Below are 21,768 nucleotides of genomic sequence, written 5' to 3' on the forward strand. Positions count from 1 at the left end.
TCTAGACTAGGAGGCACAAAGCCCGATTCTGGCAAAATACTTTAATGCTAAGGCTTACTGCTCTGGCTGTAATTTTTTTGTCCATCTTAACTATGACGTTTGTTTCAAGCATTTTTTTTTGTGTGTGTTTTTTTTGCACAATTTATGTTTTCTCGGAATAGTTATCAGTCCAAATCATGCAACAGAGGTGGTGGCTCTGCATAGATGCCCAGCACACAATTCTCCACCTGAGCCAACCTGAAGCAAGGCGCACTTTAGTCCTTCTGATATGTTTTTATACCAAGCTACTGCAGCTTCAAGTATTTTGCATTACATAGAATATTTTATAAATTAAAATGTTACGTATATTTTTTCAATATTCAGACATATACTATAATATATACAGTACAATAAATGCTCTCATTCTTTCTTCGATAAATCCCTGAGAATGTATGTTGACAGTCGCTAATTACACATGCACGAGCAACGTGTGCCATGCTTCTTGACGAACAGCATTGCAAAGCCACGTGGTCAGCCTTGTATTCTTAATACACTGAAATGTAAGGATGAGTTACGAAGGAGTAAAGCTGAATTCTGAATTCATGAGGTACTTGTCACTTAGGATGGAGGTGTCTGTTTGGTTTAAAGCCATACTCTTAGGCTGTGAATGTACATACAAAGGACAGGAGCGACGTGGGCTTATTTTTGCCACTTGACAACATGTACTCAGTGTAAACTGATTTTGTTTTTCCTTTTTCTCTCATACAAAAAGACACGCACACAAATCTCACAATCAACAGGGTTAAGTTTGTGAACTAATTTGTTACTATACACATATAATACCGGTGTGGCTCTGTTTTTTCTTTTAAGTTAAAAAGGGTACAAAGGCAGGCTCAATAAAAAGACACCACTGCGTGCTGATCAACCAAATCGCTCACGCACCAGCATCATGAGTTTCTTTTTGCCTTTGTAAATCTGCTTCAGGTTGTCAATAAACTGTGTAAACTGAATGTGTCCATCGTGAGCCATTAAGAAGGTCTCTCGGGCCTTGCTTAGGAACTCTATAAACTCGCTATAGTGCCGTGGACTAATGTGCGTAAGCCGTGAATGCGTTGTGTTTATATAGGCCCCAATAGTGGCGTCCAGGAGCTGTCTGAGTGGGGCTTTGTCCAGTGACATTAATTTCCCAGAGTTCCTCCGACCATGGAGTCCCACCATTCCTGGTGTGGTCAAAGTGCACCGGCGTAGAATGTCTGAAAGTACTGTAGCACACTGAACACTTTTGACCACCAGAGGTATAATAGCTGCTAGCTCATTCTTCCCAAGGGAGTGGCTAAGTGCACATGCCCATAGGACGTCATTAATGGCAGGGTGCGTGTCCTGATTGTAACCCAGGTTGAGATGCGTCATTGCCAAGGTGGCTAGTTTATAGGCCCGCATAGGATAACCACGATGCTCCATATATCGAGCAATTGTGAAGAGCTGTGTATAACTCATACCAGTTGTGGCAGCATCTAGAACTATTTGGTAAGCAGTCTCAAAAGCTATATGGTCCTTTTCACACAGGGTTAGGGCTGAAAGGGCACAGTTTTGAGGATCCTTCATAGCACATTGCAGCGCAAGTGTCCTAGCACTACTGGCCAGTTTCTCCCGTTGGTTGTAGTCCAGGTTCAATCGAACAACTGTGCTATGGGACATTACTGTAGTGGCAACAATACTGGTAGCTTCGGTTGGAGTGAATAGTGTAAACCAGCTCTGCATAATGCTGTCCAACGCGTAAACTCCTAAAAAGAAAACAAAGGAGTTAAGAGATTTTTACTGGATGAACATTATGAAGGATGGAAATGGGTCAAACAGTCTTGTTGTTAATTCTTTGAGCATTGACTGGTACTCATACTTTGTAAAGTACACACATTCTTCTAGCACTTATCTTGACCTAGAATCTTCTGGACTTTCCAAGGATTGTAATCAAACCGTGAAGAAGAAGAAGAAGAAGAAGAAGAAGAAGAAGAAGAAGAAGAAGAAGAAGAAGAAGAAGAAGAAGAAGAAGAAGAAGAAGAAGAAGCAGAAGCAGAAGAAGCAGAAGCAGAAGAAGAAGAAGAAGAAGAAATTATGGATGTGCATATGGTAAAGGAATTGTTTTAGGTATAATTATGTTACTGAAACAACAAACGATGAAAAGGGACACATTGCTGTCAAATCTTTCCCATGACCATAAGCAAATCAGTCTTTGGTTCGTGATAGGTTAAGACTACAATTTAATCACCAATGTAATGTAATTACAATGCCTAATGTAATGGGGCCAGGAACATTATAGGTCCAATGGATCTTTGAAGGAACAAGAGCAACCTCCAAGGAAATCTGCACATTCTGAAGTACAAGTGGAATTTATCCTGGTTTAATTCTGGAAATTGTAATCCTATGAGATAGAAGAGGTTTAAAAACTGCAAGACTGATCCCAAGGGTAAAAGGGATGAGCTAGGAAGAATGATTAAAGAAGCTTAAGCCTTACAATCTAGAAAGAGGGAGTTGGGGAAGCTTTGTCAAAGTATATCAAACATTAAAGGGTATAGAGATTTTTTACTTCAAAGTAACTCCAGTGAATAGAAATGAAAGAAAAATTCAGAATAGATAATTAGGAATTTTATTTTTCCTTTTTTTTGGTCAGCTGGGTGTCTGACATGCAGAAATGCATTCCATTACTGAAGATTATCCAAACCTTTTTATCTAGGGGATTCTTGGCCAGGACACTGGGGATATTCCCTTCTTTTTTCAAATAGTGCCATGAGATTCATAATTTCTACCTGATCAGGCAGATATGACCTCAGTTTAATGCCTTATCCGAAGGACGACAGCTCCAACAATGCAGCTCTCCCAGGACTGCATTGGATTGTCAGCCTAGTCTATGAGCTCAATAGCCAGATAGGAGGAATGAACACATAACCTACTGACTCAGAGGCGAGAGTGCTACCAACTGAGCCAGGGTGAAACCTCTAATTTTAATATTCTTATGCAATCGTTTCTTGCCTACGTATTATTCAGACCATAAGGTGATATGGCAGCCTCCAACAATGCAGCTCTCCCAGGACTGCATTGGATTGACCATACGTACTATTCAGACCATCCTAAGGTGACATTGCAGTGCATCCCCCAGTATCTCTCTGGATAACAGCCCCAAGCCCAAATACAATCCAACTTAATTTTCTCAAAGCAGCCAACCAATGTCTTACACACCCATGTATACACAAATTGTGCACACCAGTGAATTGGTTCACTTCCCAGACAGTTATCTTTATGGCCAGCTTTGTGCGATGAGCACATGCTCAGAATCAGTAAAAATTTTCCTTCCAGAATATATGGGGATGCCCAACGTGGATACCCAATGGAGCGGTGAACCAGTGCACACTTTTAGGCTCTGATCCAGGACATCTGCTCTTGTCAGCAGTTGCAAGATAAATGCATCATTGTTGAACAACTTAGGACACACAGCAATGAACTTCCTGCTATTTAATCTCCCTCGAGTTGCTGATCTAAGATCTCAGCCATTTTGACCGATAATACTTCATTCAGAGCAGAAACCTTGAACAATGTCCAATATCTACACCATTGGGCACAAAGGAAGCCATTCTCAGAGATGGACTTAGAATGCTCTGCTCTTTTCTTTCAGTGCCAATAAAACACTCAACTGACCTTTTGATGCTAAAAGTCTGTCAATTTTAGGACATGAAGACCGAGAAGACTTTACAATTCTTTTTATACTACTAAATGTATTAAAAAAAGTGAATATCTGAAGAACAGTAGCTTTGGGTACATTAAACAGATGGTTATAAAAATCTGTACACTCAATTCGGGTAGCATCAAGCAAAACTAGAAAATGGAGGATTTATTAAACAAGTTTTAAGACAGGAACCTAGTTCTTGGGATCATAAGCTGAGCTGAGTTTGTTCTGTTGCACCAGTATAGTTTTTATTCAGTGTAAATCCCTGGGGTGTGGATTTGACTTACCTACTTCTGTAGCACATGTTACTAACCACCGCACCATTTCACGTCGGCGCCAGTTTAATGTCGACAGTGTCATTCGCATTACCTGCAACACAAGGTTTGAAAATTCAGTTTTAAAAGCAGCTAATAATAATCTTTTTGTTTGATATTGCGCATTTCACATCTCAAAGTGCAGCGACTATGTATTTCACATCCATCTGAACAGACAGATGGGAACTTGGTTTAATGTCTCATCCAAAGGACAGCATCACCAACAATCCAGCACTTCCAAAGCACTTCACTGGAGTGTGTAAAATAAACTTCAGTAATTCTAACATTTTGGCAATTCCATTGCTAAACAGCACAATGTTGCATTTCACAGCATCATTTTGGTGGCAGGTTACATAATTTACATAGATCCAAGTCAGTGCCCCAATTATACTCAAAATGAGTCCCACTCCTTACTCCCTCAAATACCTTTCTATTTTCTTCTCCCTCATGTGTATATCTAGCTTCCTCTTAAACACATCTTTCCTCTACTTCAACCACTGTTTCAGGCAGTGAGTTTCACATTATCTTAATGTGACGGAGATAAATGAAGTCACTGCCTTTTATGATTATTGCCGATCAACCTACATATAAAGAGAAGTAACAAGGGTTGTACTATAATCAGGCTCGATTCCATTGCTAAACAACACAGGCTTGATTGGAGTTTGTGATAATTGGGCACCAGCCCCAAGATATCATCAAGCACTAGTATACAGCTGGAGACTTGGGGGTGTGAGGAGAGAGTCTGGAGAAGATAATGTAGAGCTGTCTCATTAAAATAAACTTTCTTTTGTAAAAAAAACCATTGTACAAGTTTTGTTTATTAGGCATGATTGACGCCCTCCTACATACAATGTCAAAAGTGGGATCGCCTTTGGCTCAGAGCAACTTTTGACTTTTTGCGAACTGTGACTTGCACATAGAAAGAAAACCAAAACCAGTAAGAATGGAGCAACTGTTGAACCAGCTTGTGGCATCGCAGCAACAACAACAACAATTCCAACAACAAATCTTACACTCCTTGCTCAGAGTCCGGGAGAAGCTACTGACCCAGTATGTCTTAATCCAGGTAGGCTGCTAGCCAAAATGGGGCAGTATGACAATCCCGAAACCTTCTTCACAATTGTTGAAAGGGTAGCTATCACTCAGACCAGTAGGCCACCTGTAACAAGCCATTCTTGACAAGAGAAGCACAAGCAGCAATCGAAAGACTGCGTTTGCCACACTGTTTGGGCTATACCACTTCACTACAATGCCCTTTGGACTCTATGGAGCTCCAGACACCTTCCAGCACTCCCACCTGGGATATGCATCAGGCCATTCAGATGGCATTGTGATCTATAGCTCAACCCGGGATTGTCATCTGTGCCAGGTGGCCTGGGAGTGCGAGAGGAGAGTCTGGAGAAGACCGAGGTAGAGCTTCCTTGTTAAAATAAACCTTTTTTTTGTTAATACTGTGCACGTTTGGTTTTCGGGCTTGACCCACACCCTCCTACAGTGAAGATACTCTTTTCGGGATCTGCACCCTGGGAATCAGTGTACATTCCCCAAAAGCTGCTGGGTGCTGAGCCCTGGGGGATCCTTAAGACTGTGGGCCCCTTGCTGGGTATCCTCGCACAATGGTTCTCTGACTGTCTGTTGCTCCTTATGGGAGATTGGAATATTTCAAAACCGGAACAAGACTCTTTTGACAACGGTGCTCTCTGCTGCCATTCCAAGGCATTGGTGCGGAGTGCAGAACGGAACAGCAATTGATCACGTGGTCTTCAATTGCATTGATCAACATCCCTGAAAAACCTCTGACCACTGGCCATTCACCTTTAGTGTCAAGAAGGCAGCCCTTGGTGCTGATCCTGTGACATGGGGTGATTGTCAGGTTGGAGCCTCGATGTGCTTATGCTACGAGTGATCGTACCAAGGTATAATGTATATAATCCTTGCATTTGATGTAGCGCTTTTCACTTCTTCCAGACGTCTCAAAGCGCTTCACAGAATATACTGTAAAGTGAATTGACTGTATATTTGTGGGCGAAACACGGCAGCCAATTGCGCACAACAGTGTCCCACAAACAGTGTTCTGCATATACCCTATGTTCAGAATTTGAACATAGGATACATGCATTATATAAATACAACTTGTTGTTGGATACTAACAATGTATTTAACCATGGATTGTAGATCATGAACTAACTTTCATATATAAATGTGATTCCTTATTAGAACCGGCCTCAGGTCAGAGGAGCCTTAATTTTTCTACTCTGTCTAACCATATTGGTTGACTGTAGTGATTCTAATTTTAATTCTAATTAGTAATTTTAATTTGTAATTCTAATAATAAGGCACTCCAGCATGCAAGCGGGATTGCCGAACATGAAACCTGCGATCGATTCTGTGTGAGGGCTGACAGCGCCAACTCCTCAATTGACGATGCAGCCAAGGACTTTCTTGCTTCTGCAGCTGAGGTTTTAAAGAAATTGAAGCTACAGCCTGCAAGTCAGCCATCTCAGAAGTGGGGCCATGTCAAGTTACTAAGGACAAAGGGAAGGAGAGCCATTAGGGGAAAGCTGAAGACCTTTGCTCTCATCAAGAACTGGAAAAGTAAACTTCAAAAGCAAAAGCACATTTTCACAAAACTGCAAGTCTGGAAACTTCTTCTGAGCAAGCTAGAACTGCAGCAAAGACAATGTATGGTCTACATGGAGGGAGATTTTGAACAGACAGTTGTGATAGCAGGGACCAAGGACACTGCATATCAAGACTCAGCTTCCCATCACATGGTACAGCACAAAAGGGCATGGATGACGAGTGCCTTTTTTTTTTACAGACCTTCAATAGAAAGATACGTGCACAGGGCAGCTAGAACTTACAACCAAGCACGGCATGAAGCTAGGAAATTAGAGAAATGAAGTGAGATCAATGGGCTGCATCACTCCAAAAAGGGGTGCAATTGAACAAAGACAATCCCAAATCTTTCTTCCACTGATTGAAGTCTGTCGTCGGCCATGGCTGGAGGGGCACGTACCAGTATTGGACAATTCCACTGTCTACAACAGACACATGAGGGTCTGGAAGAAGCAAATACGCAGAGTGGGCGTCTGACCCAACAGGCAGAGACCTATCTGTTGTTGAAGCTGGAGGAGCTGGCAAGAGACGTGGGCTAGACTGAAGGCCTCAATAACCCAATCCATTGGGAGGAGGTGGACCCCGCACTGCAGTACCTTGACAATGGCAAGTCGGCATCAATGCTGAATTCCTAAAAGCTGCTCTGAGGAAGGTGATGGAGAATGGTGAGGATTTTACAGGTCCAAGCCAGCAACCCCCAACTCGCCTTGGAGCTGCCCTCCCAGCACAGGTCAACAGGACTCTCTCTGAGGGACACGCAGTCAGTGTTCCAGAATGGAGTTAAAGCTATGTTTGAGCTCCTTGTCTATTTTAAGTATTATGCAGTTTATTGGATTGTGCAAGTTTTTCAAAAATATATATATTTTTAGAATTTTCCACATTTCAAAAAATGAGTAAAATGAGTTGAGATTATAACATTTACACAGTAGCCCCTGACCCTCACTGCAATATTGATTGTGGCTGGCTCTCCTGTGGCTCAGTTGAAGATGTTACTTAATATAGAAGTGAGCAATACAGATAGGGCTGAACCCAAGATTATGTTGAATTAGCAGATCTCATCCAGGGCAGGAATGGGATGTTACAATTGGTCTCAGTAACCTGGAAAAGAGAGAGATAGTGAGAGAGGAATAGTGAGAGGAAAAACAGAGAGAGAGGACAGGGTTCCAGTTCTGATTGCTATGCATAGGCCCTGCTGGAAAGCGCCCATGCACAGATGTCAAGAGGGGAGAGATAAGATCAGGCTTGAATTGCAACTTCCTGTCACTCACTCTCTGGGCTCACACACTTGTGGGTGAGAGTAGGGAGAGCACTTCTCGTTATGTAACTATTTCACCCACAAAATATACAGTCCAATTCACTTTGCAGTATATTCTGTGAAGCGGTTTGAGATGTCTCGAAGACGTGATAAGGCGCTATATCAAATGCAAGCATTATTATTATGTAATTGTAGTTTAGCACAAAGGAAGAATAATGAATTTTTATTATAAAGTACTTTTATTATAAAACTAAAATGTCAAATAAACGTCTTGCTGGATAATGCATCGTTTGGCAACACATTTTTGGTGATTCCCAAAGCTTGCATTTTGAGGACAGATTGTAGAATGGCCTTATTGTATTTGTGATATTTGCACAGTGACATCACTGTTTATTCATTGATAACAGCCTCTAAAAGTTTATTCGCATCTCGTAAACGAGATTGATGGTGTTCTCTTTCAACTTACAGCAGCACAACTATGCAGTTACCACCTTACCTGAAGACCCAGCTCCAGGGACACTTTGAGCAGAGTAATGTCAGGCAAACTGTCTATGGGAGTTGCTATTTTAAATGCATCCTGGGCAAGCTTGAAGATGTGCGACGAGGAGTGAATGTTCTTCTGAATAGATTCTAACACTGTTTCCAGCCTCATAACATCTCCTGAAATCATTTGAAAGGAAACAGCATTGTTTAATCCACTTGACTTCTCCATAAAACACATGCAAAAACTATTTAAAAACTCCAAAGGACATGAATTCTTAATCAGTTTAAAAAAACTTATTTTTTAATGTCTACACATTGCAAAATTGAACTAGTTTCATGCAACAATTATTTTGAATATAAAACAGTCTTGCAACTAACTTCTCTGAATCACTTCCACATGATCATTTGTTGAATAGATTACGTCTGCAGTAAATATCTACACGGACAGCGGCAGATTAACTAGTTCCAAATGCAAACAGTCATTCCATGCAGCGGTTCATCACAGTTCAAGTCCAATAAGGTTTATAACAATTAAAGTAAGAGGTAACCAAAAACATATGAACTTAGCAGGGCTGAAAGCCGCCCACGCTTCCCAGAGCAAATCCCGTCACCACTACCTATTCAAAACCCCACCCCCACTTCAAACACTCTCCGTTTTGCTACTCCTAGACCTTTGAAAACAAAGGGTGTATAATCTTGTTTAACCCTTTAAGGATTGAACTGATAATTCAATATCAACACGTATTTAAGGCAATGCCACCCATTCTTTTCCACGCCATCCCTGCAAATGCCCTTGGGTGAGAGGTCAAGGCGCAGACCTCTACCAACATAAGTAGGAATTGTACTAAAGTAACCCTAGGTCTGACCCACAAGTATTCCATCTTTCTAAGACACTATCTGGCTTCCATTTGGCCAGTATTAATGGGAACTCAGCATTATGGGTTACGAATATTCAGCTAACCACTCAGGGAGCCAAACATACAATACTGCATCACCATATTCATTAAAAAAACATTTAGACGAGTGTCAATTAGTACTTTTTTATTGTAAGCACTTGTGATTAGGGCAGTTCAGCTACAAGCAACATGCACCTGGGATGAAGCTGGAGCATTAGTTTTCCCATTTGAATTCATGAGTGAATTAAAAGTGATGGTTTACCTTTAGCAGCTGTTAGCATTGTAGAAGCCAGCTCACACTGCTGGGACTCAATGTGACTTAAAGTGAACCAACGTGGATAGCGGTTTGGGACAACAGATGCAATGTGGTGCGGACGTGACACATCTCCCGTTGGTGCTGTCGATTCCAATACTGGCAGCCTACGAATTGACAGCGAAAAGGTCATGAAACAGTATTCTGAAACTTTGATTCGTTTCAGCTTCAAGTACAACTGTAATTTGTGAGAGCCCCACATGTCAAACAGGAAACACTATTAGGTTGACTAACAGAAGCGCTGTTACAGTAAAAGGTATTACAATGAATGGACCCTAAATATCTTACAATTCATACAACCATCTTAAGCAGTCGAGTCTAAAAGCAAATTAATTCTTTTCATTTACACAAATCACAATCCAATGCTAACAATAAAATGCTTGAGTATCGTAATTTAGTAAATGACAATGTGACAGAAAAGGTAGAGGCAGAGATGGGTGAGAAGATGGAAAGAGGATGTGATGCGTCAAGAGCATTACTTTAGCTGAAACCCTGACAACCTTGTGAATTCATTTCACAGCACAGGAGACGATGACATTTAGCAGATTGTCTGCAGAATGATTCAACGTTATAACCTGGGCCAATAGAAAAGTTTGGCTGCAATGTTTCCGCTGAAACCACTATAAACCCACTAGAAATGTAGTTTCTGGCCCCAGGTCTCCCGCGCTGCTGTCGCTGTTTGTTTATCTGCCCTCACTGTGGCGCAGCGGCTAGAGCAGTACTGCGCAGACCTGCGAGAGACCAGGCACCAATACTAGAACCATCACCCAGGGCCGGCAAGGTGGTGACACGGACCTGGGAGGAGCGACCCCCAACGGTCGGCAAAGCAAAATCGGAGCTGGCACTCTGCCGGCTGTTTATCTGGCGTCACTGTGGGTGGAGTGGCTCTGGAATACCATTCGTGGTACAGAGCAACCGGGAAATGGGCTTTGCTTCACTCAGAGGCCGCGCTATTGTGATTGTCTCTCTCTCTCTCTCCCCCCGTATTTGTGTGCGTCTTTCTCTCTATGTGTTTGTGAGTATGTGCGTCTCTCTCTCTCCATGTGTTTGTATGAATGTGTCGCTCTGTGTTTATGAGTGTGCTGTGTGAGTGTGTATGTGTCTCTCTATGTGTCTGAGTGTGTGTCTCACTCGGTCTCTGAGTGTGCGTGTCTGTGTGTGTCTCTCTCTCTCTCTGTGGGGTGTTGGGCCCTGAGGGGCAGGAGGTCTCTGTCCTGAGTGTCTGTTTTTGGTGGATTTCCAGGTTCTTTGGGCTGAGCTGGTGTCTCCCCTTTCCCCACCCCATGGGCCCCCAGTTTTTGTTAAAGAAGAAATTAATAAAAACGTTTTGCAACAATCTAATGTGTTATTTACTCATATTTAGTTTTTATCAATAAATAAATGTTTGTTGGGAGTAAAATGTACCTCCATAGCAACAATCAACTTTCCCTGAAATTTTTAGTAAATATTTCCACACTTTTCAATTGGCCCATCTTATAATCCTGGGCATGATGCACCAACCACTGCTCCTCATTATAGCTGGCAACGGCTACCTCTGCCTCATGCCCTTGTATAATCTATAGCTGGGTATTCATAGAAATGAACTTCAGCAAAACACAAACTGGGATACAGACATTTATCTTAATAGGTGTATCCAATTTTCTTCGATTTGGGATGAGCAGAAGCTGTGTGCAACAACATTGGTGCTGATTGCACAATTCCCCAATTCCCACTTCCACAGTGTGTGAATGTACCTTTTTTTTAAACTTGTAATATTACACAATAAGTCATCTCAGTCACTGCATTCCCAACCAGATTAACTTTTGGGGAGGGAAAGTAGCAGCGGCAGCAGAGAAGGGGACAGGGAGACAGAATGCTTTTAAAACTGAGAAATTTTTAAACTTGGCATAAATTATCACATCTCCCAATTTACCTAGCAAAGTAGGAACCTGATTGTTAGTTGATTGGCAAATTACTTTCTGGGGGTAATAATCCTTCCAAAAAAATTATAAAATATACAATCATAACAATAAGAATATAATTTAATTATAATTATACACTGCCCACAAAATATACAGTCAATTCACTTTACAGAATATTCTGTGAAGAGCTTTGAGTTGTCCCAATGATGTGATAAAGCATTATATCAATGCAAGGATTATTATTATATTACACAAGATAAATTAACATGTGATCATAACGGTGGAGAAACTAATCGAGCCAGAGATATATGTGGAACTACACACACGTAAGTGATTTCATGCAAGAGTTAGAGGTCAGAAAAAATATTCTACTAGGAGTTAGTCTTCCATGTTGCGAAATAAAATTATTTTTTGCTCCCTCTGGGGTACAAAGATCTTTAGGCAACCATAAAACCTAGTAATTAGCATGGATATGGTGCCAGCCATATTGGAGGGCTTGTATTTCCTTGAAAGTAATTTATCCATAGTAGGGTCAAGGACACAATTAAAATCCCTGACTGCAGCAATTTTCCAATTGAAGGAGCTGGGAACAAGAAAGTACTAGCTTGCATTAAACACATGTACGTTTGAGTAAGCAAACTGCTTCTCTTCTGTCTTTTGGGAGTCCATAATATCTTAGTCCTCCAGGACCAATACTGGTACCTGAGCTGTCATGGTAGGTTGTTTCAGAGGATTCAGTGTGTATTGCAAGTTGGCTGACTACCGTTCCTCAAAGAGCTTTAAATGCTTTGGATTGTACATATGTGTGCATCCGTATCATCCAAAACACTCTGAGCAATAAAACATTAAGGGATATGGAGAAAGAGCTGTTGGGTGAGATTGATAAAAAAAAGCATTGGGTAGACAATAGACTGAATGGCCTCCTTCTGTGCTCTGGGACGCTATCCTGTGCCAGGGGCGCGATATAAATGCAAGTTGTTGTTGTTCTGGAAGTCTTTGTTTTACATGTTTATACAATAAGACTGAAGTGGTCCAGCATTTTGCTGATACTCTTCAAAAAACTTGTCTCAAAATAAACATAGAAGCTTGGAGGTAGTTGATAGCTTTCAATCAAGTGCATGTATGTTAACCTGATTAAGGAAGCTGCAAAACAGCAGCCTGATCAAGAAATGGAGCAGAGCCTCCACTTGGCTGCCACTAGATAGAGCCAGGAAACTTTAACATCACTTTCTTGGGACTCACTTGTTGTTATCGCACCTTGGATTCAGTCCACTGCAAACAACAACAATTACATTTTAGAGTGCCTTTCATGTCGGGAGGATGTCCCAAGTTGGGACAATAGGAAGTCATTTGCAAAAGAGGGGAGTCGCATTATAACTTGCTTTAACATATTGCTGCCTTGCTGCTTTTCCAAGCTATCCATAGATCTGGCTTTTGGTGATAATGAAAGCCAATTTCCCAATGACTAGTGGGTCATCAATTCCTTTTTGCTGTGCTAATAATAATAATCCTTGCATTTGATATAGCATCTTTATCATGCCATTGAGATGTCTCAAAGCAATTCACAGGATCCATGGGTCCGAAACACTGACTGTCCAGCACTTTGGGATCCTCCTAAAGTGAAAGGTGTCCCACACACAGCCTTGGAGTGAATGACCAATTTTATTTGGGGATATGTTGACCAGGACACCTGGAGAAACTCCCTTCTCTTTTTGAATAGTGCCATGGGATCTTTAATGTCCACTGCAATAGGCAGACAGGACCTCAGATTCATGTCTCATCCTCTTACTATGTGCAGGAAGTGCTGCAGTTAAGTCCCATGCCTTGCTCATATTAATTCGCATAGAAAGTGATATTAAAAGCAACCTGATGATCCAGAATTCTCCCATTTTTTTTCACGTTTTGCTTACAATACAGTCACTGAGACATTGGACCAGCCAACCATGTAATAACGGGGCCACCTCCGATTTGTAAAATGGATGGCAAGTGCTACAGTTGATTTCTGTTCTGCCGTCTAATTTGTCATATTTGCAAAATGGCTAATTCTAAATCTGTAATTTCTAAAAAGACACCAATTTGCGCTAAAAGGTTGATGAGCAAAACACACTGCCACAGGGAGACTGCATTTTGTCAATGTGATAGCTTTTTGGAAATCAACTGTTTCGCACATTAGCCAGCAAGCCACAAGTCATAATTTGCTTTTCATCAATTTAGCAAATTGATCAGGGGTACAAGTGAAAGTTGGAGCAGAGAGGACTTCAAAAAGTAACTTGCAGCAAACAAGGACAGGTTACAATGACTGCAACACAAAACACGTTACAAATTTGTTAAAGAATATGGAAAAAAATACAACAGAATTTGCATAATGGACCATTGAACACGACTTTAAAAGCACTGAGCAATTTTGTGCTTCAGCTTTGCTCATGGAGCAAACATTAAAATCTCATGTGCGCAGTTATTTTAGACTTGGGTCCCATGAGAACATTACATCAAGACAGTAATGGGTGAATATTAATCTATTTACTCTTAATCTCCCACAGTGCAAATAAACTGACAACCACGAAAGAAAAAACAAAATACTGGAGGCCGATAGTACTTTTAGCTCCCAATATCCTGCTCTACCAGTGTCTAGATACTTTTCAAATTGCAAAATGAAATTACCAAGCAGTTCATTTTAACACTGAGAAACAACAAAGTCCAGAGTAATGGCAACAAGCTGCCCTGCACGTGACATGCACCTGATAGATCACAGTTTAACAAATCTCTCTGAGAACATTATAATAATGATAATCCTTACATTTGGTACAGTGCCTTTCATGTCGGGCGGACATTTCCAGGTGCTTCACAGGTTTTAGCGTAAAGTACAGTGACTGTATTTTAGTAGGTAAACACAGCAGCCAATTTATGCACAGCAATTTCCCAACAAACAGTTATGAAGTGAATGGGGTATTGTTGGCTAGGACACCAGGAGAAATTACCTTCTCATGTCTTGGGATCTTTAACATCCACCTGAACAGACGCAATGATTTAACATCTTTCTAACATCAGTTTTAACATATCATTCGAAATGCTGAAAATCTGAGCACTGCATTTGAGTGTCAGCCTAAACTATATAAGTTCAAAATCCCTTTGTGGGGCTTGAACCCATTGAGTCAGATTGACAACACCAAGATCAGCCAACTCAGCATTGATATGCATATGCGTCACTCTCAGTCTGGCTTGGATGCTCTTAGGCATGATGATGGGTTTCTGCATATATCAGACACCAGCTGACCAAAACAAAAACTACAGTACCTCACAAAGCCAGGGAATGAGGGATTGCTGCAGAATTAAATACAACCCCTAAAAGAGGAGGATTCACCTTCATTTGGAGCAGTGGGAGCCAATTTCTTTGGTTGGCTAACAAAATAAATGTTTCTTGATTGAATATTTCTTGATGTATGGCATAAATCTAAGTTATTTTGTTGTTTCTATGATTATTTTGTGGCCAACCAAGAAAGTCAGTGGTGTATGACACATCCAAAAAGGTTGGCCACCACTGGATTGGGAGGGTTTGATGTTGGAGGTTAAATTCCTTATGAAACAAACTCCGCCATTTGTTTGTGGTTCCAACTCCAGATGTTCATTGATTACTGTGACTGTATGGTAGGACGACAAACAAGAGTAACAAGTGCATGGTAGTAGATATAGCTTGTCCAAAGGGCAAAGAGCTTCCAGTCTCGGATGCAAGCCATATTTAACTAAACCGCCCAAATCTATGTCAAGTCAGCTTTGAGGCATGTTCCTACACTCAAAACATAAACCTTTAGCTGTGGGCAGGAGAACTGTGGCAATGCTCTCACATCTTTCACACTGAGCTGCTCTGCTAAATTGGAAACTTGCAGCGAGTTTCTAGTACCTGCTATCCATCCAGTGAGGGCTCAAACCTGTGCTGTTGAATGTCAAATGGCCAATGAGTTACTATCCTCCTTGAGGGAAGGTGGGTGGGGAAGTAAGAGGTTCTCCTGAGAGCTGAGCTGGCTCCAAGATGACGTCCAAATTCAGATGGAATGAGCTAGGCCATAGTTTTCTCATTGGCAGCCACAGAGATATCTTACTTTGCCAGAAAGCTGAAGAATGGGTTTATGGGGCCCAGAAAGGACCCTTTACTTTTTGAGAATGTGCTTTGTGGTTCACATTCTGGGAAGCATCCTTTAATGGGAAACACTTTGGAACGTCAGAAGAATGAAATCTGAATCAAGTATATAGAACCATCCTCTTGAACACATTAACAGACAACTCCTCTCTCTCCCGCCCCCTCACCACTAGCACAGTCAGCGAGTAAAACGTACATTCAACATTTCATCATTGGAGTTTTTCAATTATTAAGGAAGTTGCAAGTCATCATTTCTACCGTGCAGTCACACAGCAAAACACCGATTTCCGTCCACCACTTAATGCCAATGTAAAAGGCCATCAGTCAGAGCTAGCAGGCAGCTAGTGTCCTGCTGAACAGCACAGGGGAGAGGAAAGCCCTGTGCAAACGTGAAAATCTTAGTGGATTCTGAGGTCGCGATCAAATCTAATACAGTGTATTTATTATTCACACATTTTCTAAAATCTCATTTCCAGTACTTATGAATAATTTAGCAAGGGTTCGGTTAAGGCCACTTTGTGATTAAGCACCGTCTGAAATTGCCAACTCTCCAGCTGAAACGTAGCCCGATTCTGCAACAGCAGCATCAGAGCTGACAGACAGATTGGATTTCTTGAAGCCACGATGCAACCGCAGCATTTTCTACCCCCAATCACCCCCACACCCCTCCCCCACTGACACACACACACACATTCACTGGATCAAGGTGTAGACACGCAAGCTTTTTCTTACACATCAATTAAGTATGGAAACCCCGAGCTGCACAACCATTAGCAGTACCCACCGCATTGCTCTCAGTGCAATCTTGTACGCCAGCTCTGGATCATGAGGTAGCAGAGATGTGAAGAGATACTTGGCAAAGGTGTGCATCGGAACACTCTCTCGATAAATTATTTCACCCAGGCCACTGTACGGCCCACCTGTAGATGGATAAAATGCAATTTAGCCTAAAAATTGCAAAACAAATAACCTATAATCACAGAATGTTTACAAGCACAGAAGGGCATTCGGCTCATTTGTTTCTGTGCTAGTGCTGGATTCCCCCAATGTAGCGAACTATCATCTAATCTAATGCCGTTCCCTTGCTCTTCCCCACAGCCTTTAATGTTGTTTTTCCTCAAGTAATTATCCAATTCCCTCTTAAATCACAGACTTACCTTGAACAGCATGTGTGAAAAAACATTCCTCATTCCAACCACCCTCTCTGTGTGCATGTTAAAAAAAAACGTTCCTAACCTTCAGCAAACAATGGTAATTGAAGCTCTCCCCCTAACCCAATGGCCTGGTGGGCAAATATGTCACCTGTTGCAACATCAAGCTTTAAAGATTAGAAGGTTCGCCGGATCGATTCACAGTTTGTGCTGAGTTAGCTACAGCTAGCCTTAATGCCCCTGGTTTAAATAGGGGAAAATACGTCAACACTCTTGCTCATTATTCAAAAACACCCAGTTTGCATGTCAGACAAGGGCAGGACTGGACTCAACATCAATTGAATACCCTACCAACACTCCCCACCTATAGTCAAAAATGAATAGTGGCCATTTAGTGGTACAACGATGGTACAAATGGGTGCTTGAATCAAACACCTTTCGACAAAGAGGAGGGAGATAGATTGGAGGAGAGATTTTGGCAGAGAAGGGGAAAAAATAAGACAGAAACACAAAAAATGTAGGGAATTCTCAGCAGGTCTATCAAGCATGTGAACAGAAGAGTTATCACTTTGTATTACTGGGTGACAGCTAAGAAAAGGGTGCTTTTTATTGACGCACTCTGACATTGCCAATATTTTATTTCAGGTTTTCTTTTTCTCTCTCTAACATTTTACAGGGATGTCTTTCTTCCCTGTATCCTGACAAATTGCTATCAGAGTATGGGAAACAACTGTGACTATTCATGCATTAAAATAATCTTTGCATATAGTACAGCACCTATGACGCTGAAATTCCTCAAAGCACTTCACCGGCAATTGCTATAAAGTATAGTGAGTGTATATTAGTAGGCAAATACAGCAGCCAATTTGCGCAGAGCAAAGTCCTGCAAACAGTTATGAGGTCAATGATCCATTTACCTGGAGGACTGCTAACCAGATTGGAAAAGGTGAAATGAAACAAAAAAAGGATCCATTTGTCCGAATGATCAATTTCAGAAAAATGTAAACACCAAAAGGATTAACAAAATAGACGGAAGGTGGTTCAATGGCTAAAATTTACCTTCTAACAGGAAGACTGCTTGTTTTCGGAATATTTTCACGAGCATGTCATCTAAATCTATCTCCTGTAGCTTCGCAATGAGCTGTTCCTCATTACGACACACTTTCTCTTGGGCGTACAAGCCATCGGGCATTATTCGCTGTTGGCCCAGTCCAATCAGAGCAATTTCCACAGCTAAAGTTAAATAAGATTCACCGTGTTCAAAGAATTTGTGCGCCGGCAGGTGATGGTAGTCTAGAGATTTCGATTGGCCCATGTTTTCTGTGAAACAAAATGCACACACCATTGCATCAATGTATCGGACGAAAGCCATTTAACATTCGAAAGACTCATCTTAAAATCTGTAACCAGCTTTCATTACAATGAATAGGAACATTGGAATTGCTAGACAAAAAAAAACCCAAGGCCCATCTAGTTCACCTTCTATCATCTTGATAGTCGCACGTTATAATAATGGAGATGTTGATAGCAATTATCTTGGCTTTAAAAAGGAATGAAAACAGAAAACCCAGAGAAGTAATTCTCTACCAGCCAATACTGATGCACCACCTAGCAGCTGGTTAATTTGCCCCAGAACAAGTCCATTCTCTCAATCAAGAGACTGCAACCGGGATGAGGGTGGACAGGAAGGCAGGAGAGGAAAATGGAAAAGGCACCTTATCTAAATCTATGTCAATTTCACGAAGGCTGTACACTGCAACTTTGACATTCACACCGCACTTCAAGTAATTATGGAATATAAACTGCGGTCTAAGCAACTGATGGATTCTATCATTAGCAACCATGTGAGGCAAGATGACAAACTACGAAGTTTAAACTTGAAACCCAATTCATTACTAAGAAACGCAGGTTTATTATCAATTTTTTTTTAAATGATTCCTTACAATAATCCAGATTGTATTATCATACGGAAAATCTCATCTTCCAACTGAAGGTACATAGGCCAGGCTAACCAAGGAATGCTCGCACGACTGTGGAGCGGTTCAGTGAATATTTGGCCAGGCCACTGGAGGGAGCACCTTGAGAAAAGAAAAACTGACAGCCGGCAAAGCTCGCATTAGAAGGCTGGCAGTCGAGGCTATGGCCCATGCATCCCGGCCCACCCGTGGGCTGAAACAGTGTTGTCACTCCTGCAAGACTTCTTCACAAGCAGACATTATTCAGTAAGCTGACTTCAGGAACTTGGGACGTCCTCCCGACCTGAAAGGCGCTATACAAATGTAATTTTGTATTGTATTGCATGCACTGAGAATTAGTCAACAATGCCACTCAACCAGGTTTGCTTTGACTTTGTAGCGTTAAATCTTTTTGTAAAGAATCAGTTGCTGCTTTTAGGCAATCAGCGTAAATGAATACTCCCTAATGTCCAGTTGTCTCACCCTCGCTCTGCCAAAGGGCTACAATCAATGGGCTGTCAGACAAAGATAAATCAAACAGACACTTGACACATACCATGATAACAATATCGGAGAGATATTACAGATCTAAAGTAAAAAGAAATTGGGAGTCCACTGTGCGCTATATGTCAACACAAGCGCATTATGTGCAACGTTAAACCATGTGCAAATACAAATTCACAATAAAAGAATGAGGTTTTTAAGACAACTTTTGAAAACCGAGAGGGTGAGGCAAGCTAGAGGGAATTAGGAATAGTGTTTCAGAAAATGGGGTCAAGGTGTGGCAGAAAAATGTACAAAAATAATTAGAAGCTCAATCCAGCAGTTACTGTATCTCACACTATGAGGGTCTCACTGATACAAACTAAGATGAGTATTGGGAGCGTGTCTACAATTCCGATTTGTTACATCACAAGTTTTCATTGATGGATTTCATTAAAGGAAGTAATTGAAATCCATCAATTAAACTCATGATGTAACAAATCAGGGTCTCTGGACACGCTCGAATACTCATCTTAGTTTGTATTAGTATGACCCTCATAGTGCGAGATACTGTAACTGCTGGACTGAGCTTCTAATTATTTTTGTATATTTTTCCGCTACCTTGACCCCATTTTCTGAAACACTATTCCTAATTTCCTCTAGCTTGCCTCACCCTCTCGGTTTTTAAATCCTGTCTTAAGATCCTCTTTCTTTGACTGTGAGTTCAGATATCTCCACCTACCCCACATCCTGGACTCCCACTATCTTTGTAAAGCACTTTGAGATTGTCTCCATATGTGAAACATGGTACAGAAGTGCAAATTGTTGCTGAAAAGGTTGGTTAATTTAACAATAAATCCTTTTCTTGGTTGTTAATTATATAAGTAAGGGGTGCCTGTAATTTCACAGTACATGTACAGATACACATAACCCAATTCATATGGCACATCATAGAACCTAAAAGCAATGCATTTAGACAGCTGAACACAGCTAAATTTTGAAATTTTTCGATCTGTTCCGAAGAGTTCAATTAATAGTCTCGGAAGGTGAAGAGAGGTATAAATAAGAGCTTGCACACCTGTGAATTCAGAATACCCGGAGCTTTCATCATCCACCCTGCAAGTATCCATCAATGTGCTGAAGAGGCAGCCGATAGGATCCAGCGGGTGACCCACCCATCCTTCCAGATTGGTTACCGTCGTTATTCCTTTGTGAAGAAACTCTATGTGTTACACGGAAACATACAATCAGCTGATACACGCCCGGAACCAGCTTTATACAAGAAGTGAGGCTGTGGAACGCAATCCAGTTACATCTATGTAACCCATGTTTGTTTAATTTCTGTTTTCTCAAATACACTTCATTGTTCATCCACACAGGTTAGATGGGACCAGTGTAGATGCTAAAGATTGTTTATTTCTAAGTTAAAATGCACTCCCCACAACGCTTGAATCTCGCTCAGTCTATGCTGAGACAACTGTTCTTCCCCAATCATTTAGCATCAAAATACATGAATATTGACCCCGGAAGGGACGAGAGATAAGAAATAATAATAATAATCTTTGCATTTGATATCGTGCTTTTCATGTCTTCTAGACGTCCCAAAGCTCTTCACAGAATATACTGTAAAGTGAATTGACTGTATATTTGTGGGCGAACACGGCAGCGTTTTCTAAGAAAAAAAGTTTCCTCTGACAGTTTTTCCTTAATTTAGTCAACAGTGGGAACCAGCAACAGTAAAGGGTAGGTTTGAAAACATTTCACTGAGGGCAACTGGAATGTGAAATTCTCTGCCACAAACTCTGTTGAGCCAGAGTCCATGAACTTTTTGTGAAGTAAATCAGACAGATGCTTGGAAATGAATACTAAATGGTATGAGGAGTGAGCAGAAAAGTGGGATTAAAGTGGTTCACGTGGAGAAAAACACCAGCACAGACTTGTTGGGCCGAATGGCTGGTTTCTGTGCTGTAACATTCTGTGAGTAATTTCCTCCTCTATTGAATTGCTGGGACAATTGGAATTGAAAGGATTAGTTGAGATCAGCCTTGATCTAATTAAATGTCGGAACAGGCTCGAAGGGCTGAATGACCTACTCATGGTCCTATGACAGGAGGGGAGACTTGAAGTTAACTGATACTTTGTCATTTACCTTTTTTCTGTGACTGGAACATTTCGAGCTGTTTCTGCTGCTGCCGTCTCAGTGTACTGACAATTGCTATTGCTAGTCTCAAGGCTTCTCTGGGATATCCGTGAGATCGCAGTGCATCCACACGAGCACAAGCTGTAGGTACATGTTCTACAGTTAGATGGGGGAAGAAGGGGGGAGAGAATTGGATGGGAGCGGGAAGGAAGCAGAGAGAGAGAGAGAAAAAAACAAAAAGAGAGAGAAAAGAAAAAAACACATTAACTCTTGCCATAGCTCGAAGCTGAATGAAAGACATTTTTTGTGCTCAAGTATTGGAGCCTCCATTAAACCAGCACTTGAACACAGGCAGTGTGTTCACTGCCAGGCCTCTCATTTTCCCCCCCAGTGCCATAGAAACTGGACAAAGGGGGGGGCAAGTCA

General features: G+C 41.4%; 1 protein-coding gene across 1 annotated transcript in view; it reads right to left on the reverse strand.

The window, feature by feature from the left end:
* Positions 1-842: 842 nt before the first annotated feature.
* Positions 843-21,768, reverse strand: part of LOC103177867 (zinc finger SWIM domain-containing protein 6) — a 116,172-nt gene continuing 95,246 nt past the window's right edge. Inside the window, exons 7-14 of the mRNA XM_042335095.1 lie at positions 21,352-21,498; positions 20,281-20,424; positions 17,824-18,084; positions 16,398-16,533; positions 9,527-9,684; positions 8,382-8,545; positions 3,985-4,066; positions 843-1,763 (exon numbers count right to left, since the gene is read on the reverse strand). Coding sequence (XP_042191029.1) covers positions 901-1,763; positions 3,985-4,066; positions 8,382-8,545; positions 9,527-9,684; positions 16,398-16,533; positions 17,824-18,084; positions 20,281-20,424; positions 21,352-21,498 — 1,955 coding nt within the window. The 3' untranslated portion in view covers positions 843-900. The remainder of the gene's footprint in view (positions 1,764-3,984; positions 4,067-8,381; positions 8,546-9,526; positions 9,685-16,397; positions 16,534-17,823; positions 18,085-20,280; positions 20,425-21,351; positions 21,499-21,768) is intronic.

This window comes from Callorhinchus milii, unplaced genomic scaffold (genome assembly GCF_018977255.1).
Source record: "Callorhinchus milii isolate IMCB2004 unplaced genomic scaffold, IMCB_Cmil_1.0 Scaffold1, whole genome shotgun sequence".
NCBI lineage: Eukaryota > Metazoa > Chordata > Chondrichthyes > Chimaeriformes > Callorhinchidae > Callorhinchus > Callorhinchus milii.